We start from the raw sequence: 25732 nt of genomic DNA, 5'->3' as shown, positions 1-25732 counted from the left end.
TGTTATCTCAGTGCATTACACTTTGTTAATAAATGGGAACTTAACAAAGTCCTTCACCCCATCACAAGGTTTGAGACAAGGAGACCCTTTATCCCCATATTTGTTCCTATTATATGCAGATATCATATCCATCTCTTTAACACAAGCTGAGAGTTCTAACAAATTGAAAGGTGTAAAGGTTTGAAGGAGTGGCATTTCCTTTACCCACCTTCTTTTTACATATGATTCCCTCCTCCTTTTTCAAGAAAGATGATCATTCTTTAGACACCTTGCAGAAGATTCTTGAATGGTATTGTACAGTTTCGGGGCAATGCTGTTGAGATTAGTGCCCTAGAATCCTATTGTATGATGTTATGTATGATATTATGTATAATATTATGTTTGACATGATGTATGACTTAATATTGTAATTAATAAAGTTGCTTTATTATTATCTAAAATAATGGTAATGTGAATATTCGGACATTATCATTTAGTCCATGAGATACATAAAATGTGATTTAGTCACAGAAGATATAAGTCACAAGTTCTTTGTAAACTCAGAATTTTAGTTCGTAGTTGGTAATGAAATTGGGCATTTCATCTGCGAAGACTATAACATATCAACTAAGATGATTTGTCTTGATCATAGAAGTGGAGACTTCTAGTTGATATGTTGATATGCTTTAAGAGTTAAGACATACTGAGCTGGACCGCTATGAGATTTATTATTCTCCTAATGACTGTCAATTGAATAATAAATCTCACGACTTATATTTGCATGAACTCTTAATCCTAAGAGAATAGTGGACCTGATCATGAAGTGTAGGTTGCTTTGATATATCAGGAGTGAAATCTAAAGTAACAGTCAAAATTTCAGTATGTTGGGCAGCCACATTTAGTATTGATGGAACATATATTCTCAAGATGGAATTCATAGTCTCTTAATGGAGATACAAAATATTCCATTGAGATAAGTTTAATGGGTTTGTTATTCAAAATGTTAGGCCTAACTACTTTAGTAAATAGTTACTAAAGTATATATTTATGAAATTAGATTTCATAAATATATGATGAATAACTTAAAGGATTAAACCGGGTATTCAAGGATTAAGATATAGTAATTTACAAAGTGGCAGTCTACTTTTATAACTTTGTATTACTACGAATATTTTATGAAGGGGTTACATGTATAATAAAGTCTTGGGATATAAGTTATTAATAAGGCCTAGAGTGCAATTATATTTATATAGTAATATTAAATATAATTAATGGTAACTTTGGACTTGTTAAGAGTTGACAGAAAAGCTTAAGGCCCATTGGAGCTAGTGTCTTATTAGTCCCTTTTGGTCCCATTCCAAGTCACATACTAAAGCCTAATTGGAAAGGCCCAAAAAGCTAGCCCAATTAGACAATCAGTTATTATGAAAGAAACATACAGAATTTTATAACATACAACAAGTTTGTGAAATGGCGTGTATGTGTAAGTGAAGCCACTCAACTACTCTCCCTTGTATCTGATTGAAAGACTACACATCTTGAGCGTTAGTGGAATTGGAGTAAAGATTGAAAGTGTTCCTGAGAACTTCTGATCTTTGGTTTTGAAATTCACTACACCAAGGTACACTCTCTTGTTCTATATTCTAAAACTTACATTATGCATGTTATCAATTCTAAATGAAGTAGATCTGTTATTTTTCCGTTGCGTACATGTGTATTTCCAACAATTGGTATCAGAGCAGTCTTCATTTTCGAATCTGTATAATATGTTTAGTGAGTTTTAGAATTAGAGAAAACTATTTTCATAGTTGTGAAAATTTTGCAGTCATTTTTCTGCATATTATAGTTTTTGAAACTATTGTTTGATTAAAACTGATTTTGATGTTATGATGTTGTTTAAGTTTGATTTTAACCATGTAAAATTGAATTTTAACACTTTAACATCAATGAAATTCAAATTTTAATCTCAATCTCATCGTTTTTTATCATTAAGAATGTGTTTTCTTCATTGGAGACATTAAAAACGGTTAAACAGAAAAACAACTATTTCTGGGTCTTTTCACGACTAGCGAGTCACAAGATAAGTCGCCAGTGAGTTGCCAAGGTTTCTGGATGAACTCACGACTAGAATCTCGCGACTAGGCAAGTCGCCAAAACTCGCGACTAGGGAAAGTCGCCAAAACGAGTCGCCAAAAATTCTGACACCTATTTATTACATGTATAAAGTGCAAGGCTATGTGTAAATAGTTTATATATGTATTAAACAATTAAAAACCTTTCTTTTAAAACATCTAGTGGGAAAGAGATACAAGGGTTGGATCTCACAGCCTCCATTATCAATTCATAGTAGTGTGAGGTAAGCACCTCGTCTTGGCGTATATGCCTCGCGATCCCAAAGGAGGGTGTTTACTTCATAGTACTACAAGATTGAACTTGCCCGTTTAAAGTAGTGTGGACAAGCACCTTGTCTTGGCATATATGCCTCGCGATCCCAAAGGAAGGTGTTTTGTTCCATGGTACTACAAGTTTAAACACCATAAAGGGAGATGAAATGTGGCTACACATGATTCTAGATAATGGTATACACTAGACTAAGTGTAATGTTAACCTCCCAAAGGAGTTATGTCATTATTACTTAGAAGCTAAAGTTAATACAGCATATTATTAGTGTTTGATAAGAGTTATCATGATAACACTAATAATGAGAATAGTTCTCAATCAATTAATGTGTTTATAATAAAATTGCTACCAAGGAATTATAGATATGGATTGGGTTGTCGTTGCATATATTATTTTATGGTTTTATTAAGGTTCCATATTATATGTTTATATGCTAAATTGATAATGTCCAGTTTATTTATTATATTCATGTTTATTATTTTCAGATTTGTTCATGGCATCATTTAGCCCACTTGTTACTATTCTTTATCAAAACAAACTGACTGAATCCAATTATGTTGACTGGAAAAGAAATTTGGACATAGTTCTCACTGCTAAAGAGCACAAATATGTGCTTACTAAACCATGTCCTAGCTTTCCCTCATTAGATGCTCCTCTTGAGGAAAAACAACGATATGATCATTGGCAAAAATCTAATGAGATGGTCAAGTGCTACATTCTAGCATCTATCTCAAATGTTCTACAGCATCAAATGCAGGATGTAAAACTAGCTTCGGACATTATGCTAAGTCTGAAGGAGATGTTTGGTGAGCAAGGCCGTTCTGCAAGACAAGAAACCATGAGGCAAATTTATAATACAAAAATGGCTGAAAGTAGTTCAGTGAGGGAGCATTGTCTTACAATGATTTCCAATCTTAATACATTGGAGGTTTTAGGTGCCGATATTGATGGAGAATCCCAAGTGGATATGATATTCCAATTACTACTGAATCATTCAAGGAATTCAAACTCAATTATAACATGAACAAAAAGATTTACTCACTGTCTGAATTAATGAATGAATTGGTAGCGGCGAAAGGCATTCTTGGTACTTCTAATGTTGAAGCTAATGTGGGTGAAGCTTCTACTTCTCAAACTAAGTCGAAGGGCAAAGGTAAGAAGAAGAAAAAGAAGGACTTCACCAAGCAAGATGGTAAACAAATTGCCTTAGGGGTTGCTGACAAATGAAAGAAGTTCAAAGGAAAATGTTTCCATTGTGGTAAGAAATGACATTAGAAGAGGAATTGTCCAAAATTCAAGGCTGCCAAAAATAAGGGTATGAATAATTCATTCCTCCTTGAAATATGTTTGGTACAAAATCTCACAGATTCCTGATATGTGGATTCAGGTTGTACTAATCATATCTACAATTCATTGCAGGGGTTCCAGGAGACCAGAAAACTTAATGAATGAGAATTGTTTCTTACTTTGGCTGATGGGAGTAGGATTCCGATTGTAGCTGTTGGTGTTTATAATTTATGTTTTGAGTCTAGAGTTTTAATATTAGAAGACTGTTTGTATGTACCTAATGTTCGTAGGAATTTAATTTCTGCAACTTATTTAAGTAAACATGGATATTGTATTATCCTTAAAGACAATGTTGTAATAAAGAATGGTAAAGTATTTATCTGTTCTGGCAATATTGTGGATGATCTTTATATTTTAACTCTTGATAAGCATGAATTATATAATTCTGAATTAGATAATAACTCTCATGTAAAATCATTAAAAAGAAAGTTTCCTTCTACTAATAATGCATATCTTTGGCACTTGCGTTTGGGTCATATTAATCTAAACAGAATTCAAAGACTGATCAAAGATGGACTCCTAGAGCCATCGGACTTTGATGAATTTCTAGTTTGTGAATCTTGTTTGGAGGGTAAAATGACCAAACGACCTTTTAATGCAAAAGGTAGAAGAGCCCAAGAGTTGCTTGAATTAGTTCATACAGATGTTTGTGGTCCTATGTCAACCCAAGCAAAAGGAGGTTATGAGTATTTCATCACTTTTACTGATGATTACTCAAGATATGGTTATGTGTACCTAATGAGACGGAAGTCCGAAGCCTTTAAAAAGTTAGGGCTGAAGTTGAGAATCAATTAGGTAAACACATAAAAGCCATTCGATCTGATCATGGTGGTGAATACCTTCTTGGAGATTTCAAGGATTACTTAACTCAAAATGGGATCATATCCTAATTGACTGCACCTAGAACTCCCCAACAGAATGGTGTAACAGAGAGAAGGAATAGGACTCTTTTGGAAATTGTTAGATCCATGATGAGTTACTCAACTTTACCAGTTTCTTTTTGGGGATATGCACTAAAAACTGCAATGCACATTTTGAATTTAGTTCCATCAAAATCTATTCCCAACACACCTAAAGAATTGTGGAGTAGGTGTAAGCCTAGTATGAAATATCTCCACATTTGGGGATGTCTAGCACATGTGTTGAAAAGGAAGTCTAATAAGTTAGAATCTAAAACCGAAGTGTGCATGTTTTTAGGATATTCAAAAGAAACAAAGGGTTATTTATTCTATAATCATAAAGATAACAAAGTGTTTGTTAGCACACATACCAAATTTTTGGAAGAGGATTATATGAATAATTTTGATCCTAGAAATAAAGTTGTTTTAGCTGAAATGAATGAACCTGTAGTTGAACAACCAATAGATGAAACTAGGGATGAGTGGTTGTATTAGATACACCACAAGATACTACTCATGAGATGTCTAGTACACAGGTGCCTCGTCGTAGTGGGAGGATTGTTAGGCCACCTATAAGGTTTATAGGTTTGGGAGAAACTTATGAAGCTATCTTAGAAGAGGTCGAAATCGATCCTTACACTTACAAAGAAGCAATGAATGATACAGAAGCACATCATTGGGTTAAAGCTATGAAATCTGAATTAGATTCCATGTATTCCAATCAAGTTTGGGATCTTGTAAAGGCGCCTAACAGCATTAAACCTATTGGTTGCAAATGGGTTTACAAGAGGAAGAGAGGGATAGATGGAAATGTTGAAACTTTTAAAGCAAGGCTAGTGGCGAAAGGGTATATTAAAAAAGAAGGTATTAATTATGAAGAAACATTTTCACCAGTAGCAATGCTTAAATCTATCAGAATTCTCTTATCCATTACTACTCATTATGATTATGAGATTTAGCAAATGGATGTCAAGACTGCATTTCTTAATGGTAATCTTGAAGAGGAAATCTATATGATGCAACCAGAAGGTTTCATAGCAAAGAATCAAGAGCATATGGTATGCAAGTTAAAAAGCTCCATTTATGGACTTAAGCAAGCATCTAGGTCATGGAACATCGAATTTTATCAAGTAATCAAGTCATTTAGTTTTGAACAAAATCTTGATGAACCATGTGTGTACAAGAGACATCGAGATAAATTAGTAATGATCCTAGTGCTTTATGTTGATGATATTCTACTCATTGGGTAAGTCTAACTTTATTTTAGGGATCAAATTTTGGCGAGATCGCAAGAATAAGATGTTAGGCTTATCACAAGCTAGATATATAGATAAGGTTCTAGAACGGTTTAGCATGCAAAACTCCAAGAAAGGATTACTTCCTTTTAGACATGGAGTTCCTCTGTCTGATGACCAAAGGCCTAAGACTTAAAAGGAAGTAGAAATGATGAGACAAGTTCCTTATGCTTCTGCAGTGGGAAGTCTTATGTATGCCATGTTATGTACTAGGCCAGATATTTGTTATTTAGTTGGCATGGTCAACCGATATCAATCAAATTCAGGACCAAAACATTGGCAAGCTGAAAAGCATATTTTCAAGTATCTACGGAGAACGAGAGAATATATGCTTGTTTACCGTAGTAAGGATTTAATTCCCACTGGCTATACATATTCAGACTTTCAATTGGATCTAGATTTCAGAAAGTCCACATCAGGATGTGTTTTCACCTTGGGAGGTGGAGCCATAACTTGGGGGAGTGTCAAGCAATCTTGTATTACGGACTCTACCATGGAAGCAGAATATGTTGCTGCATGTGAAGCAGCAAAAGAGGCTGTATGGCTCAAGAAGTTCCTTTCTAACCTTGATGTAATAAGAATAGAACAAGTTCTCATCACATTGTTTTGCGACAATAGTGGTGCAGTTGCACAATCAAAAGATCCAAGGAATCATAAGAAAGGAAAGCACATTGAGAGAAAATATCACATCATTCGAGACATCTTTGCTCGTGGAGATGTAATGGTTTCAAAGATTAAAAGTGCAAATAATCTAGCAGATCCCTTTACCAAAGCATTGTCTTAAAAGACCTTCGAGTCGCATTTGGAGATTGTTGGGATTAGTGCCTTAGAATCCTATTGTATGATGTTATGTATGATATTATGTATGACATTATGTTTGACATGATATATGACTTAATATTGTAATTAATAAAGTTGTTTTATTATTATCTAAAATAATGGTAACATGAATATTCGAACATTATCATTTAGTTCATGAGATGCATAGTATGTGATTTATGTGATTTAGTTACAGAAGATATAAGTCACAAGTTCTTTATAAACTCAGAATTTTAGTTCGTAGTCGGTGATGAAATTGAGCGTTTCATCTACAAAGACTATAACATATCAACTAAGTTGATTTGTTTTGATCATGGAAGTGGAGACTTCTAGTTGATATGTTGATATGTTTTAAGAGTTAAGACATATTGAACTGGACCACTGTGAGATTTACTATTCTTCTAATGACTGTCAATTGAATAATAAATCTCACGACTTATATTTACATGAACTCTTAATCCTGAGAGAATAATGAATCTGATCATGAAGTGTAAGTTGCTTTGATATATCAGGAGTGAGATCTAAAGTAACGGTCAAAACCTCAGTATGTTGGGCAGCCACATTTAATGTTGATGGAACATATATTCTTAAGATGGAATTCATAATCTCTTAATGGAGATACAAAATATTCCCTTGAGATAAGTTTATTGGGTTTGTTATTCAGAATTTTAGGCCTAACTACTTTAGTAAATAGTTACGAAAGTATATATTTATGAAATTATCTTTCATAAATGTATGATGAATAACTTAAAGGATTAAATCGAGTACTCAAGGATTAAGATGTAGTAATTTACAAAGTAATAGTCTATTTTCATAACTTTGTATTACTATGAATATTTTGTGAAGGGGTTGCATGTATAATAAAGGGGTTGCATGTACAAACCAATCCATTTCAATAATTCCTTGGTAGCAAGTTTATTATAAACACATTAATTGATTGAGAACTATTCTTATTATTAGTGCTATCATGATAACCCTTATCATACACTAATAATATGTCATATTAGCTTTAGCCTCTAAGTAATAATGACATAGCTCCTTTGGGAGGTTAACATTACAGTTAGTCTAGTGTACAACATTATCTAGAATCATGTGTAGCCACATTTCATCTCCCTTATAATGTTTAGACTTGTAGTACCATGGAACAAAAACACCTTCCTTTGGGATCACGAGGCATATACGCCAAGACGAGGTGCTTGTCCACACTACTTTAAACAGGTTAGTTCAATCTTGTAGTACTTGAAGTAACCACCCTCCTTTGGGATCGCAAGGCATGTACGCCAAGACGAGGTGCTTACCCACACTACTATGAACCGATAATGGAGGCCGTGAGATCTAACCCTTGTATCTCTCTCCCACTATATGTTTTAAATTAAAGGTTTTTATGTTCAAGAACATAAATAATGCTAGAAACCCTTGAAAACATAATCCTAATCTTATTAGGAATAAATTTTATTAAATGAATACTTTAATCCTAGCATTAATATAATATAAACCAAGGCAAGCAACAATATGATGAATCCTTTATAAAATATTTGCATATAAACCCATATATATATATATATATATCAAATAATATACGGATTCAATGTAAGTTGTATATAAAGCATTCAATACATCCAAGGCACATATTACATGCTTATAATAATCAGACCGTGCAAGCCTTATATATATTTATGTCCAAGCAGTGCAAGAAAGTCCAACCACTGCAATCAATTGGTTCATGCACATGACAGTTATTTGAATTACATTCAATAACTATATACTTGGCAATTACTAAGACACGACACTATCCAATAAGTAAATATTAAGCCAAGATGTCCATTTTGAACAAACCAATGCAATACAATGGTTATCATCATGAACAGTTATCCTTGGCAACGAAATTCTTTAAAAAGAATTTCTTTTGGACAATAACTACTTTCTTTGAATGGATCCGTATCTTAATTGTGTGGCCACTTCGAACAAAACAATGCAATACGATTGTCATCATCATGAATGGTTATCTTAATAACTTTCAATAATTATACTTGAAACAATGTTGAACATCAAGAAACCGTTTTTCTTTTATTCTAAAATCCAATCGCATGTTATACAATCATGATATGAAAACTTGGCTCTGATACCAATGTTGGTTAAATCTGGTTTTGTTTCTCATAAAAAACACACAGCGGAAGCAACAAACAAAAATATATTTCATTCATGATTGATAACTTGCACTATATAAATTTCAGAATTTAAGAACAAGATAGCGTACCTTGGTGCGGTGAAATTCAAAACAAAAGATTATAAGTATTTGGGAACACTTTTAATCTTCACTCCAATTCCACTTTACGCCCAAGAAGTGTAGTCTCTAAATTAGTTTCCAAAGGAGAATAATTGAGTGGCTTCACTCGCACATACACACCACTTCACAATGGTGTCTAACTTTTTTCTCTAATGAAAAAATTCTGTATGTTTCTCCCTTTTATAACTAACTAATTATCTAATTTGGCTGGCTTATTGAGCCTTTCCAATTGGGTTTTAGTGTGTGGCTTGAAGTGGGACCAAAAGGGACTAATAAGATACTAGCTCCAATGGGCCCTGGGCTTTTCTGTCAACTATTGACAAGTCCAAAGTTTCCATTAATTATATTTAATACCATTATATAAATATAATTGCACTCTAGGCCTTATTAATAAATTATATCCCAAGACTTTATTATACATGCAACCCCTTCATAAAATATTCGTAGTAATTTAAAGTCATGAATATAGACTGCCACTTTGAAGATTACTACATCTTAATCCTTGAGTACTGGGTTTAATCCTTTTATGTTATTCATTATATATTTATGAAATCCAATTTCATAAATATATACTTTAGTAATTTCTTACCAAAGTAGTTAGGCCTAACTCTCTAAATAACTATACCTATTAAACTTATCTCAATGGAATATTTTATATCTCTGTTAAGAGACTATGAATTCCATGTTGAGAATATATGTTCCATCAACACTAAATGTGGCTGCCCAACATACTGAGGTTTTGACCGTTACTTTAGATCTCACTCCTAATATATCAAAGCAACCTATACTTTATGATCAGGTCCATTATTCTTTTAGGATTAAGAGTTCATACAAATATAAGTCGTGAGATTTATTATTCAATTGACAATCATTAGAAGAATAATAAATCTCACAACGGTCCAGTTCAATATGTCTTAAGTCTTAAAACATATCAACATATCAACTAGAATTCTCCACTTTCATGATCATGACAAATCATCTTAGTTGGTATGTTATAATCTTCGCAAATGAAATGTCCAATTTAATCACTGACTACGAACTAAAATTCTGAGTTTACAAAGAACTTGTGACTTATATCTTCTGTAACTAAATCACATAAATCACATACTATGCATCTCATGGACTAAATGATAATGTCCGAATATTTATGTTACCATTATTTTAGGTAATAATAAAACAACTTTATTAATTACAATATTAAGTCATACATCATGTCATACATAATGTCATACATAATATCATACATAGCATCATACAATAGGATTTAAGGGCACTAATCCCAACATATCTCCCACTTGCCCTAAAGATTATTGTGCACTAATCTAACTCCCATTCCCTCCAAATGAAACTTAAAGGTCCTTTGAGGCAAGGCTTTGGTAAAGGGATCTGCTAGATTATTTGCACTTTCAATCTTTGTCACCATCACATCTCCATGCGCAATAATATCTCTAATTATGTGGTACTTTCTCTCACTGTGATTTCCTTTCTTGTGATTTCTTGGATCTTTTGATTATGCAACTGCACCACTATTGTCGCAAAACAATGTGATGGAAACTTGTTCCATTCTCATTACACCAAGGTCAGAAAGGAATTTCTTGAGTCATACAGCTTCTTTTGCTGCTTCACAAGCAGCAACATATTCTGCTTCTATAGTGGTGTCCACAATACAAGATTATTTGACACTCCTCCATGTTATGGTTCCACCGCCCAAGGTGAATACACATCCTGATGTTAACTTTCTAAAATCTAGATCCGACTGAAAATCTAAATCTGTATAGCCAATGGATATCAAATCCTCACACCGATAAACAAGCATATAATCTCTCATTCTCCGTAGATACTTAAGAATATGCTTTATAGCTTGCCAATGTTTTGGTCCTGGATTTGATTGATATTGGCTGACCAAGCCAACTGAATAACAAATATCTGGTCTAGTACAAAGCATGGCATACATGAGACTTCCTACTGCAGAAGCATAAGGAACTTGTCTCATCATATCTTCTTCCTCTTAAGTCTTAGGCCTTTGGTCATCAGACAAAGGAACTCCATGTCTGAAAGGAAGTAATCCTGGAGTTTTGCATGCTAAACCGTTCTAGAACCTTATCTATATATCCAGCTTATGATAAGCCTAACATTTTATTCTTGCGATCTCGCCAAAGCTTGATCCCTAAAATAAAGTTAGTCTCACCCAAGTCCTTCATATCAAATTGGCTTGACAACCAAACTTTTACCTATGACATTACCCCTACATCATTTCTAATAAGTAGAATGTCATCAACATAAAACACTAGGAACATTACTACTTTATCTTGATGTCTTTTGTACACACATGGTTCATCAAGATTTTGTTCAAAACCAAATGACTTAATTGCTTGATCAAATCTGATGTTCCATGACCTAGATGCTTGCTTAAGTCCATAAATGGACCTTTTTAACTTGCATACCATATGCTCTTGGTTCTTTGCTATGAAACCTTTCGGTTGCATCATATAGATTTCTTCTTCAAGATTGCCATTAAGAAATGTAGTCTTCACATCCATTTGCCAAATCTCATAATCATAATGAGCAGCAATGGATAAGAGAATTCTGATAGATTTAAGCATGGCTACTAGCGAAAAGTTTCATCATAGTCAATACCTTCTTTTTGTGTATACCCTTTCGCCACTAGTCTTGCTTTAAAGGTTTCAACCTTTCCATTTACCCCTCTCTTTCTCTTGTAAACCCATTTGCAACCAACAGGTTTAATGCCATTAGGCGTCTTTACAAGATCCTAAACTTGATTGGAATATATGGAATCTAATTCAGATTTCATAGCTTTGATCCAATGATGTGCATCTATATCATTCATTGCCGCTTTATAAGTGTAGGGATCCGACTCAGCCTCTTCTGAGATAGCTTCATAAGTTTCTTCCAAACCTATGAATCTTATAGAAGGCTGAACAATTCTCCTACTACGACGAGGCACCTGTATACTAGACACCTCATGAGTAGTATCTTGTGGTGTGTCCAATACAACCACATCATCCCTAGTTTCATCTATTGGTTGTTCAACTAAAGGTTCATTCATTTCAGCCAAAACAACTTTATTTCTAGGATCAAAATTATTCATATAATCATCTTCCAAAAATTTGGCATGTGTGCTAACAAACACTTTGTTATTTTTATGATTATAGAATAAATAATCCTTTGTTTCTTTTGAATACCCTAAAAACATGTATACTTCGGTTTTAGATTCCAACTTATCAGACTTCCTTTTCAACACATGTGCTGGACATCCCCAAATGTGGAGATATTTCATACTAAGCTTACACCCACTCCACAATTCCTTAGGTGTGTTGGGAACAGATTTTGATGGAACTAAATTCAAAATATGCATTGCAGTTTTTAGTGCATATCCCCAACAAGAAACTGGTAAAGTTGAGTAACTCATCATGGACCTAGCCATTTCCAAAAGAGTCATATTCCTCCTCTCTGCTACACCATTATGTTGGGGAGTTTCAGGTGTAGTCAATTGGGATATAATCCTATTTTGAGTTAAGTAATCCTTGAAATCCCCAAGAAGGTATTCGCCACCACGATCAGATCGAATGGCTTTTATGCGTTTACCTAATTAATTCTCAACTTCAACCCTAAACTCTTTGAACTTTTCAAAGGTTTCGGACTTCCATTTCATTAGGTACACATAACCATATCTTGAGTAATCATCGGTAAAAGTGATGAAGTACTCATAACCTCCTTTTGCTTGGGTTGACATAGAACCACATACATCTGTATGAACTAATTCAAGCAACTATTGGGCTCTTCTACCTTTTGCATTAAAAGATCGTTTGGTCATTTTGCCTTCCAAACAAGATTCACAAACTGAAAATTCATTAAAGTCCAATGGCTCTAAAAGTCCTTCTTTGATCAGTCTTTAAATTTTATTTGGATTAATATGACCCAAACACAAGTGCCAAAGATATGCTTCATTAGTAGAAGGAAACTTTCTCTTTAATGATTTTACATGAGAGTTATGATCTAATTCAGAATTATATAATTCATGCTTATCAAGAGTTAAAATATAAAGACCATCCACCATATTGCCAGAAAAGATAAACACTTTATCTTTCTTTATTATAACATTGTCTTTTAGGATAACATAATATCCATGTTTACCTAAATAAGTTGTAGAAATTAAATTCCTACAACATTAGGTACATACAAACAGTCTTCCAATATTAAAACTCTAGATTCAAAACATAAATTAAACACTCAAATAGCTATAACTGGAATCCTGCTCCCATCAGCCAAGGTAAGAAACATTTCCTCTTCATTCAGCTTTCTGGTCTCCTGAAACCCCTGGAAGGATTTGCAGATATGATTAGTACAACCTGAATCCACACACTAGGAATCTGTGGGATTCTGTACCAAACATGTTTCAAGAAGGAATGTACTTTTCATACATTTATTCTTGGTAGCCTTAAATATTGGACAATTCCTCTTCTAATGTCCTTTCTCACTACAATGGAAACACTTTCCTTTGGTTTTCTTTCCTTTGTTGGCAACTCCTAAGGCAACTTGTTTACCATCTTGCTTAGTGAAGTTCTTTTTCTTCTTCTTCCTACCCTTGCCTTTCGACTTAGGTTGAGAAGTAGAGGCTTCACCAACATTGGCTTCAACACTAGAAGTACCAAGGATGCCTTCCGTCGCTATCAACTCATTCATCAATTCAGACAATGTATAAATCTTTTTGTTCATATTATAGTTAAGTCTGAATTCCTTGAATGATTCTGGTAGTGACTGGAGTATCATATCCACTTGGGATTCTTCATCAATGTCAGCACCTAAAACTTCCAATGTATTCAGATTAGAGATCATCCTAAGACAATTCTCCCTCATTGAAGTACCTTCAGCCATTTTGGTATTATAAATCTGCCTCATAATTTCTTACCTTGCAGAATAGCCTTGCTCACCAAACATCTCCTTCAGACTTAGCATTATGTCTGAAGCTAGTTCTACATCATGCATTGATGCTGTAGAACATTTGAAATAGATGCTGGGATATAGCACTTACCCATCTCATTAGATTTTTGCCAACGATCATATCAATGTTTTTCCTTAAGAGGAGCATCTAATGATGGAAAGTTAGGACATGGTTGAGTAAGCACATATTTGTGCTCTTCAACAATAAGAACAATGTCCAAGTTTCTTTTCCAGTCAACATAGTTAGATCCAATCAGTTTGTTTTAATTAAGAATAGCAACAAGTGGGCTAAATGATGCCATGATTTTAAATATGAAAATAACAAACATGAATATAATAAGTAAACTAGACACTATCAATTTAGCATATAATCATATAATATGGAACCTTATAAAACCATAAAATAATATATGCAATGACAAACCAATCCATGTCTATAATTCCTTGGTAGCAAGTTTATTATAAACACATTAATAGATTGAGAACTATTCTCATTATTAGTGCTATCATGATAACTCTTATCATACACTAATAATATGCCGTATTAGCTTTAGTCTCTAAGTAATAATGACATAGCTCATTTGGGAGGTTAACATTACACGTAGTCTAGTGTACACCATTATCTAGAATCATGTGTAGCCACATTTCATCTCCCTTATAATGTTTAGACTTGTAGTACCATGGAACAAAAACACCCTTCTTTGGGATCACGAGGCATATATGCCAACACGAGGTGCTTGTCCACACTACTTTCAACAGGTTAGTTCAATCTTGTAGTACTTGAAGTAAACACCCCTCTTTGGGATCGCAAGGCATGTATGCCAAGATGAGGTGCTTACCCACACTACTATGAACCGATAATGGAGGCCGTGAGATCCAACCCTTGTATCTCTCTCCCATTAGATGTTTTAAATTAAAGGTTTTTATGTTTAAGAACCATAATAATACTAGAAACCCTTGAAAACATAATCCTAATCTTATTAGGAATAAATTTTATTAAATGAATACTTTAATCCTAGCATTAATATATATAAATATATAAACCAAGGCAAGCAACAATATGATGAATCCTTTATAAAATATTTGCATATAAACCCATATATATATATATATATATCAAATAATATACGGATTCAATGTAAGTTGTATATAAAGCATTCAATACATCCAAGGCACATATTACATGCTTATAATAATCAGACCATGCAAGCCTTATATATATTTATATCCAAGCGGTGCAAGAAAGTCCAACCAGTGAAATCAATTGGTTCATGCACATGACAGTTATTTGAATTACATTCAATAACTATATCCTTGGCAATTACTAAGACACGACACCATCCAATAAGTAAATATTAAGCCAAGATGTCCATTTCGAACAAACCAATGCAATACAATGGTTATCATCATGAACGGTTATCCTTGGCAACAAAATTCTTTAAGAAGAATTTCTCTTGGACAATAACTACTTTCTTTGAATGGATCCGTATCTTAATTGTGTGGCCACTTCAAACAAAACAATGCAATACGATTGTCATCATCATGAACGGTTATCTCAATAACTTTCAATAACTATACTTGAAACAATGTTGAACATCAAGAAACCGTTTTTCTTTTATTCTAAAATCCAATCACATGCTATACAATCATGATATGAAAACCTGGCTCTGATACCAATTGTTGGTTAAATCTGGTTTTGTATCTCATCCAAAACACACAGCAGAAGCAACAAACAAAGATCTATTTCATTTATGATTGATAACTTGCACTATATAAATTTCAGAATTTAAAAACAAGATAGCATACCTTGGTGCGGTGAAATTCAAAATAAAAGATTATAAGTACTTGGAAACACTTTTAATCTTCACTCCAATTCCACTTTACGCCTAAGAAGTGTGGTCTCTCAACCAGTTTCCAAGGGAGAATAATTGAGTGGCTTCACTCGTACATACACACCACTTTACAATGGTGTCTCACTTTTTTCTCTAATGAAAAAATTCTGTATGTTTCTACCTTTTATAACTAACTGATTATCTGATTGGGCTGGCTTATTGGGCCTTTCCAATTAGGCTTTAGTATGTGGTTTGGAGTGGGACCAAAAGGGACCAATAAGACACTAGCTCCAATGAGTCTTGGACTTTTCTGTCAACTCTTGACAAGTCCTAAATTACCATTAAATATATTTAATACCACTATATAAATATAATTGCACTCTAAGCCTTATTAATAAATTATATCCCAAAACTTTATTATACATGCAACCCCTTTATAAAATATTCGGAGTAATTCAAAGTCATGAATATAGACTGCCACTTTGAAGATTACTACATCTTAATCCTTGAGTACCCAGTTTAATCTTTTTAAGTTATTCATTATATATTAATGAAATCCAATTTCATAAATATATACTTTAGTAATTTCTTACCAAAGTGGTTAGGCCTAACTCTCTGAATAACTAAACCTATTAAACTTATCTCAAGGGAATATTTTATATCTCCGTTAATGACTATGAATTCCATCTTGAGAATATATGTTCCATCAACACTAAATGTGGCTGCCCAACAAACTAAGGTTTTAACCGTTACTTTAGATCTCATTCCTGATATATCAAAACAACCTACACTTCATGATCAAGTCCATTATTCTCTCAGGATTAAGAGTTCATGCAAATATAAGTCGTGAGATTTATTATTCAATTGACAGTCATTAGAAGAATAATAAATCTCGCAGCAATCCAGTTCAATAGGTCTTAACTCTTAAAACATATCAACTAGAATTCTCCACTTCTATGATCAAGACAAATCATCTTAGTTGATATGTTATAATCTTCGCAGATGAAATGTTCAATTTCATCATTGACTACGAACTAAAATTCTGAATTTACAAAGAATTTGTGACTTATATCTTCTGTGACTAAATCACATAAATCACATACTATGCATCTCATAGACTAAATGATAATGTCTGAATATTTATGTTACCATTATTTTAGGTAATAATAAAACAACTTTATTAATTACAATATTAAGTCATACATCATGTCATACATAATGTCATATATAATATCATACATAATATCATACAATAGGATTTAATGGCACTAATCCCAACACTGAGAACTTCTGATCTTTGGTTTTGAAATTCACTACACCAAGGTACGCTCTCTTGTTCTATATTCTGAAACTTACATTATGCATGTTATCAATTCTGAATGAAGTAGATCTGTTATTTTTCCGCTCCCTACATGTGTATTTCCAACAAATGCATCAACTTGTCCAAATCTAACTTATATTGCTTTCCAAATATGCCTATAGAAGAACAGGAAGCACTAGCTCGAACCTTAAAAGTTAATTTGATACAAAATCCTAACAAGTACCTTGGAATCAATTTCAAGTTGAGGGGTAATAGATTTGCTTATTTTCAATTTTTGATTGAAAAACTTAACTCCAAACTACAAGGATGAAAAGCAAATTTGCTATCACAAGTAGGAAGAACAACTCTCATATCTTCTGTCCTACAATCCTTACCCTTATTTACTTTCTCATGTTTTAGAGTTCCTGAGCAGGTATGCAACAAGATGGATGCCATAGTTCGAGCCTTTTAGTGGGGACATGAGCAAGGAGAGAAAAAGCTTCATTGGATTAATTGGGAGAGAATTTGTCAATCTAAGAGGAAGGGAGGGCTTGGTCTCAAGAAATTCAACCTCATGAACCAAGCCATGCTTGCAAAGCAATGTTGGAGGATTAATCAAAATCCTAATTCTCTTCTAGCCAGAACCTACAAGGCTAAGTATTTTCCTAATTGTGCATTACAAGATTGTACTCCCAAACCTCATCACTCTTGCTTTTGGAAGAACGTCATTAAATAGGATAACCCCAAGTTGAGAGAAGGGAAATGGAGATTAGGAAATGGTTTTACTGTTCCTTTTAATCATCAAAACTGGTTTTCTAGCCCCCACTTGAATTTATATCACCCTAGTCTACCCACTAGCACAGTAGGACATTTGATTGACCGGAACTCCACATCATGGAGAGCTGATCTGGTTCGAGTAGTATATCCTTTCCCCTTGAGCACTGAAATTTTGCAGATTCCCTTATCTAAAACAGGTTCTGTGCAAGACAAACTCCTATGGAAGTTTTCAAGTGATGGTGACTATAAAGTTAAAAATGCTTATGAGATGCTGATGACTGACTCCTCTCCTCCTAGGATTGCTTATCAACAGGAAGGAGTGTGGAATCTGATTTGGGGAGTTAAAGTTCCTTTGAAAATTAACACTTTCATTTGGAAACTCACTCAGGACAGACTTCCTACCCTTCTGAATTTAAGTAATAGAGGTATAACAAATTAGAAAATGTGCCCCCTTTGCAACTCTGAAGAAGAATCTTCAACACACCTTTTTTTGCTCTGTCCATTCTTTAGAGTTTGCTGGCATGGCTCAACCTTGGCCATCCATTCCATTGATTTTAGCAACACAAGTGTCCAGCAATGGCTAGCTTACTTACTCATCAAGTTCAAAACCAGAGAAACAACATCAATGGCTTACTTACAAGCCATATTCACAACCCTATGGACTATTTAGTCTCACAGAAACAGGGTCATTTATGAAGGACTAACATCTAATCCTATGAATGTAATTTTAACAGCTCAATCTATGGCTTGCAGGTACAAGGAAGCTTTCTTTAAACATCCAAGACACATCAGCTAGCCAAGAAGGACCAATGCAAACCAACATCCACCATTAGGGCAGTGGTAGTTGATCATTAAAATAGCAGGAGCTAGAAGCAAGAAGCCAAAGAGATGGTCTTCTGCCTATGAAGCTATCAATATGTAGGGAGATAGTCCTTTCTATATTGTAACTAGTAGTGCAGCCAAGACAACTTGTTGAGCAATGCTGGATGCTGTGGTAGAAGCTGGGATCAGAGCAAAGAACCATGGTTACCAGCAAATTTTGTTTCTAGGAGCTAACAGAAAATTAGTTCTAGTCTTTAGGAATAGAAAGACCTCAGATTGGCTTCATCAGACTTGAATAGTTGATCTCAATTTTTTGAACCAAAATGTACTTAGCTGCAATATGTTCTTAGTGCCCCACTTGATTGTTAAACCTATATGGTCAGTAGCTAAATTGGCAACTCAAATGCCAATGAACTATTGCTGGCACAATCCAGCTCTTTTGTGACTTTTGTTTATCTGCCTTTGAATGGTATTTAAAAAAAAAAAAAAAAAAAAAAGCTCAACACATGGCGAGATGATAAAATGGACTCAACATAGAGATTCAGTATTTCACCGCAAAGATTTACTGCTATATGAATTTTATGAATCTATTAATGTCCATAGTGATACATTATTTAAAATCTCATTCTATCAAGGTTTGAATATCCTCATTGCCAACTATAGAATTATATATATATAAAAAAATGATATAACAAAATATTCACATTTAGATTTAGTAAAATAATCTACATGCGTGGTTTTGTAAAATATTTATTTTTTCTTTAAAAATAAAATATTATTGTCATTTGTCAAATACTTATCCTTATTATTATTTAAACTGATATTGATTTGAAGTTATTTGGAAATCTTGTTTTGTTTTGTTTGTTTTTTTAAGGGCTAGATTTTATTGTTGGAAAATTATATGTTTGTATCACATATATAACATACACAGTGAAAAATTAACGGATCTACTTCATTCGTAATTGATAACATGTATCATGTAAATTTCAGAATATAAGAACAAGAGAGTGTACCTTGTTGTGGTGAATTTCAAAACAAAGACTAGAAGCACTTGGGAACACTTTTAATTTTCACTCCAATTCCACTTGATGCCCAAAAAGTGTGGTCTCTCAATCAATTATATGTGTATGCTCAAGAGAGTGTGAAAAAGTGTCCAACCCTCACATACATACCATTTCATATATTCTTACTAAATTATGTATGTTTCTCTCCTTATAATTGATTATCTAATTGGGCTAGCCTTTTGGGCCTTTCTAATTGGGTTTTAGTATGCGGCTTGGAGTAGGACTAAAAGAGAACAAATAAGACACTAACTCCAATAGGCCTTGGGCTTTTCTGTCAACTCTTGACAAGTCTAAAGTTACCATTAATTATATTTAATACAACTATATAATTGCACTCTAGGCCTTATTAATAGATTATATCCCAAGACTTTATTATACATGCAACCTCTTCATAAAATATTCGTAGTAATACAAAATCATAAATATAGACTGACACTTTGAAGATTACTACATCTTAATTCTTGAGTACCTGATTTAATCCTTTAAAGTTATTCATCATATATTTATGAAATTCAATTTCATAAATATATATTTTAGTAACTTCTTACCAAAGTGGTTAGATCTAACTCTCTGAATAACTGAACCTATTAAACTTATCTCAAGGGAATATTTTATATCTTCATTAAGAGATTATGAATTCCACTTGAGAATATATGTTCCATCAACACCAAATGTGGATGCCCAACATACTGAGATTTTGATCGTATCTTTAGATCTCATTCCTGATATATCAAAGCAACATACACTTCATGATCAGGTCCATTATCATCTTAGGATTAAAAGTTCAAGTAAATATAAGTTGTGAGATTTATTATTCATTTGACAGTCATTAGGAGAATAATAAATCTCACAGCGGTCTAGTTCAATATGTTTTAACTCTTAAAACATATCAACACATCAACTAGAAGTCATCACTTTCATGATCAAGACAAATCATCTTAGTTGATATGTTATAGTCTTCACAGATGAAATGCCCAATTTCATTACCGACTACGAACTAAAATTTTGAGTTTACAAAGAACTTGTGATTTATATCTTCTGTAACTTTTCACATAAATCACATACTATACATCTCATGGACTATATGATAATGTCTGAATATTCATGTTACCATTATTTTAGATAATAATAAAAAAAATTTATTAATCACAACATTAAGTCATACATAATGTCATACATAATAATGCATATAGCATCATACAATAGGATTTAAGGGTACTAATCCTAACATTTACTTAGGTGTAAAAATTGTGTTTCAAAAACATGATACTTTCATAACATGATTTAAACTCTCTTATGGCATGGTTATTATTAAAATAACATTATTTAGCAAATTTTCCAATAGGTCGGTCAATAAGTTTAGTTATAAAATAACATTATTTAGCAAATTTTTTCAATAGTTTGATAAGTAAGTTTAGATACATAACAAATTTCACAATTTGTTTCAAAATTGGTTTATTTATTTATTTATATAGTTTCAACCTATAGCGTCTGCTTCTGATGATTGTATTTTTTAGTATCAAACCAAGACACCAATTGATTTTTAGTGTAGGCGAAAATTAAACCCTAAATCTCTTATTTACCCATTAAAGGTAGAAGTTATATTAGTAACAAATTTTGATTGATATCATATCACAATATAATAAAAGTTATATTAGTGATAGTCCCCTATAAAAGTATTATTGAAGTAATCACAAGTTTTACCACCCTAAATATTGGGGCAAAAAAGTGAAATTTAATGTGTTTGTAGAATTACTGTATTGGTGAATGACACGACACACAAAAAGTTGGGGCTGAAGTATAATTTTGGGAGTATCCTGGTACACATACGAATATGCGTATTTTATAGTTATAAAGTTAATTCGTGCAGTGTAGTCAGTAGTATGAAAAAGAAATAGCGAAATACTGTGTACTTGCTCACTCACACACACCAAATTTCCTCCTCAACTCTGCCGAAACAAAAGCCCTCTGTCTCTGTCTCTGTCTCTACAAGAATCCGACATCAAAACCACGATCTGACCTCCAACAAGGTATGTTTCTTACTTCATCCACCCAATTTTTGCTCACTCGCTAGGGTTTCTTTTATATTATTGCTTCTTTTTGCTTCCTTAAACTCGCTCGATCAATGATATTAAAGTTCATCGATTTTCTTTGGTCTGCTCTGATTATTATTATTATTATTTTTTAATTTTAGAAACGAGTTTTGGGTAATTTTTGTTAGAATTTACCAACAGTTTTTTTTTTTTTTTTTTAATGAAATCTTTAAAACAAAGTTCTTAAACTTAGTTTGGAAAATACTTGGGTTGGGATGTTTGCCTATGAATTTGTTTCTCAAAAGAAAAGGGGAGTAAACATAAATTTAGAAAGTTGAATTTGTAAATTTATGACACTGTGCGTTAAATGAGGGTTTGGCAAATCGGTTTGATGCCATTGCAATCAGACTAGAAGTCCTATCATGTTATAGCTTCAAATCTAAATCAATGAATGAATGCTACGGGTTGATATTTGATCCATGTGGTTGAGCTAGTGAACAAATACAAGTCATTCTTAAAATTCACTATAACCTTGACTGGATGAACTTGTGTAGTTAACAAAGAGAACTCATTCATATAATTCACAATGAACTTCAGACTAAATAAACATCAGATGATTCAGATCTACTAATATGCTTGACATAAAATTAAACAGTTTTTACCATTACATGGAAAAGAAAGTTGTAAGTCATTGATGTGTCAAAAAAAAAAAAAAAAACTAGGATAAATCTTGTGGTCATATATATAGATATATATATATATATATATATTAAAAACTAGGATAAATCTTGTGGTCATATATATAGATATATATATATATATATATATCATTTTTCTCTTTTTTATTGTCTCGACTACTGAAACTAATAAATGAACACTTCACTGCTTATTCAGGAGGGGGTGCATATTATCACAGCTTATACAGAGACATAGCATATTATGGCAGACTTAGAAAATTTGCTTCTGGAGGCTGCAGGAAGAACCAGTTCAGCAGGCAGAAGGAACACAGTTCCACCATCTAGAAGGCGACGTGAGGGTTCATATTCTGATGGTGGAAGTGACTCTAGGGATGATGATTCAGATGATGATCGTGATTATGCAAGCAGAAAGCCCTCTGGATCTCAAGTTCCTTTGAAGAAGAGGTTGGACCCTGCTGAAAGAGATGATGATCTGGGCAGCCAGGAAGAGGGTGATGATGATGGCGTGTCTGATCGTGAGGGTGATAGCAGTGATGAATCTGATGTTGGTGAGGATCTTTATAAGAATGAAGATGACAGGCGAAAGCTTGCACAGATGACTGAACTTGAAAGAGAGATGATCTTGTCAGATAGGGCATCCAAGAAAAATGATAAGAATTTACGGGAGAAAATTAGATCAAAGAGGGATAGCGGAAAGACCACCCAATCTAGAAAAGAGACTCCACCTCTTCCACAATCTCGTCTGCGCTTGACACCCAGATCTGCTGACAGGTCCGCCAAGGATGATGCATTGAATGAATTGCGAGCAAAGCGATTGAAGCAGCAAGACCCGGAGGCTCACCGTAAATTAAGAGATGCATCTAGAGGAAGTTCAGGGAATCGAACTTTCTCACCAAAGCGAAAAACTTTCACTAGACCAAGTGTGAGTAGTTCTAGTCAGAGTGAGAGTGAAAGTAGGTCCCACAGCGAAGATGAAGGATCAACAGGGGATGGTGCAATGGTTGACAGTGATGACGAGAGGGGCATGTCTGGATCTGAGGTTCCATCTTTTGATGATATAAAGGAAATTACTATTCGGAGGTCAAAGCTAGGAAAATGGTTTATGGAGCCATTCTTTGAGGAGTTGATTGTGGGTTGCTTTGTGAGGGTTGGAATCGGGAGGTCAAAATCTGGACCTATATACAGGCTTTGCTTGGTCCGAAATGTTGATGCCACAGAACCTGACAGGCAGTACAGACTGGAGAATAAAACCACGTATAAGTATCTAAATGTTATATGGGGCAATGAAAGCTCTGCTGCCAGGTGGCAGATGGCTATGGTTTCTGACTCAGCTCCACTAGAGGAGGAGTATAAACAGTGGATTAAGGAGGTAGAACGAAGCGGGGGTCGGATGCCAAGCAAACAGGACGTGTTGGAAAAGAAGGAGGCTATTAAGAAAACCAACACATATGTTTACTCGGCGGCCACTGTGAAGCAGATGTTGCAAGAGAAAAAATCTTCTTTGTCAAGACCACTTAATGTTGCAGCTGAGAAGGACCGGCTTAGGAGGGAGTTGGAAATTGCACAAAGCAAGCATGATGAGGCAGAGGTGGGGAGGATCAAGACAAGACTGCAGCAATTAGAGGCATCCCGGCAAACACAGGAGAAAGATACCAAGGCCATGAGGCTAGCCGAGATGAACAGAAAGAACAGGGTTGAGAATTTCAAAAATGCATCAGAACTGAAACCCATAAACACGGGTTTAAAAGCAGGGGAGGCTGGTTATGATCCCTTTTCAAGGAGATGGACTAGGTCGAGGAATTACTACATTTCAAAGCCTGGTGGAACCAATGGGGCCACGGTGGCAAATGGTGATGCTAATGGTGCATCTGCTACAGTTGTAGTCAGTAATGTGACTGGAGAAAAGGTAATCACAGAGGTTGGCTTGGCCGCTACAGCTGCAGCCTTGGAAGCGGCAGCTGATGCCGGGAAGTTGGTTGATACTAGTGCTCCTGTGGATCAAGGGACAGAGTCAAATTTGCTGCATAATTTCGAGCTGCCAATTTCATTGGCTGCTCTTCAGAGGTTTGGTGGGCCCCAAGGAGCTCAGGCTGGATTCATGGCAAGGAAACAAAGAATTGAAGCAACAATTGGATGCAAAGTCCCTGAGAATGATGGAAGGAGGCATGCACTGACCCTGACGGTTAGTGACTATAAGAGAAGAAGAGGGCTTCTCTGAAATGTTGTTTCTTGAATCAAATTGATTCAGCGATGCAGATGTATAAGATAAAGCTTGTATTTTATTCTTTGTTATGTGGGTAACCTGATATGTTATTGTGTCCTAGAACAAATTTGTCTTATACAAGCATTCCTGATAATTACTTTTATTACAATTTGTTTTGCCCAACTGTTGCGGCAGTGAGACACTAAAGTTGCTTCTTTTGTTATTTGGGATGCTTGCTGTGTAAAACATTATAATACCTTAACCCTAGTCTGAGAATGTTTGGGTGTTCGATAGTTATGTTTTGCTGACTTTGTGGGAAGAGTTGTGGAACATTTGGAGGCATCTGACATGACATCATCCACTCACCTCACTCACAGCATGGATGTTTGGAATGAAAGATTAGCACAGTAGCAGAGATTATTAAGATTGATATTTTGGAATAGGTTCCCTAAGAACAATGCATCACCGATTTACAAAATCAATATAGCTATTGAGAGGTGGAAAACAGACAAGCCTGCTTGGTGGCATAGCCATAGGCATTCATTCTAATTAGAGATAAAAGATGTTGAGAGTGATTGCAGCCAGGTGCTCAAAACTCATTTTTTTTATGCAGGAGATGTCAACCAATTGATGAAAAGCTCTGCATTTTGCTGCTGCTGGTCTGGGCAAGGGCAACCAGAGCCATAATATATTTTTCTGATTTTGGTGTTCTTGTAGTTGTAGAATCAAATGGACAGCTACAAGTTTTATGGATATTACTCTCAATCGTATTTAACTCTGCTACAAGTGTACTAAAACATGGTCATATACTACTACTATTGCTACAACCTGTGAAACCAAATTAAAGCAACATAAACTTGTCTATCTGATGATGCATAAAAATCGTCAATGAGTTGACCATCCACACGCACGCCAATGAGGGTACTCGAAGAACAAGAGAACAAAGAAGCAACAGAGAGCACCAGTGAAGTGCCGGTCAAAGACCCTCCGAAGGTTAAGTCAATGATAGAAAAAT

The 25732-nt window shown here is 34.3% G+C and overlaps 3 protein-coding genes across 3 annotated transcripts; 2 read left to right on the top strand and 1 right to left on the bottom strand.

The window, feature by feature from the left end:
* Positions 1-2872: 2872 nt before the first annotated feature.
* On the top strand, positions 2873-3403 carry LOC136068956 (uncharacterized). The gene has a single exon (XM_065776900.1). It carries the CDS (start codon positions 2873-2875, stop codon positions 3401-3403), a length of 531 nt encoding a protein of 176 aa, XP_065632972.1.
* A 9874-nt stretch (positions 3404-13277) lies between these two features.
* LOC136068955 (uncharacterized) lies at positions 13278-13922 on the bottom strand. Its single transcript, XM_065776899.1, has 2 exons — positions 13592-13922; positions 13278-13396 (listed from the first exon to the last, which is right to left on the bottom strand). The coding sequence occupies exons 1-2, from the start codon at positions 13920-13922 to the stop codon at positions 13278-13280; spliced, it is 450 nt and encodes a 149-aa protein (XP_065632971.1).
* Positions 13923-21655: 7733 nt separating this feature from the next.
* On the top strand, positions 21656-25010 carry LOC112035486 (protein RTF1 homolog). Its single transcript, XM_024068310.2, has 2 exons — positions 21656-21813; positions 22711-25010. Exon 2 carries the CDS (start codon positions 22756-22758, stop codon positions 24730-24732), a length of 1977 nt encoding a protein of 658 aa, XP_023924078.1. The 5' UTR covers positions 21656-21813; positions 22711-22755; the 3' UTR covers positions 24733-25010.
* The last annotated feature ends 722 nt before the right edge of the window (positions 25011-25732 follow it).

This window comes from Quercus suber, unplaced genomic scaffold, assembly GCF_002906115.3.
Source record: "Quercus suber isolate HL8 unplaced genomic scaffold, Cork oak 2.0 scaffold_144, whole genome shotgun sequence".
In the NCBI taxonomy this organism is placed as follows: domain Eukaryota; kingdom Viridiplantae; phylum Streptophyta; class Magnoliopsida; order Fagales; family Fagaceae; genus Quercus; species Quercus suber.
The sequence above is the reverse complement of the archived record's forward strand: the minus strand, read 5'-3'. Positions and strand labels throughout refer to the sequence as shown.

Excerpts from the sequence above, each read along its gene's own strand:
- LOC136068956 (XM_065776900.1), top strand. The coding sequence starts at position 2,873 with ATGGCATCATTTAGCCCACTTGTTACTATTCTTTATCAAAACAAACTG.
- LOC112035486 (XM_024068310.2), top strand. The coding sequence starts at position 22,756 with ATGGCAGACTTAGAAAATTTGCTTCTGGAGGCTGCAGGAAGAACCAGT.
- LOC136068955 (XM_065776899.1), bottom strand. The coding sequence starts at position 13,922 with ATGGCTGAAGGTACTTCAATGAGGGAGAATTGTCTTAGGATGATCTCT. Across the intron at positions 13,397-13,591 it reads GAACTTCACTAAGCAAGATG|GTTGTACTAATCATATCTGC; the intron begins GTAAACAAGTTG and ends GTGTGGATTCAG.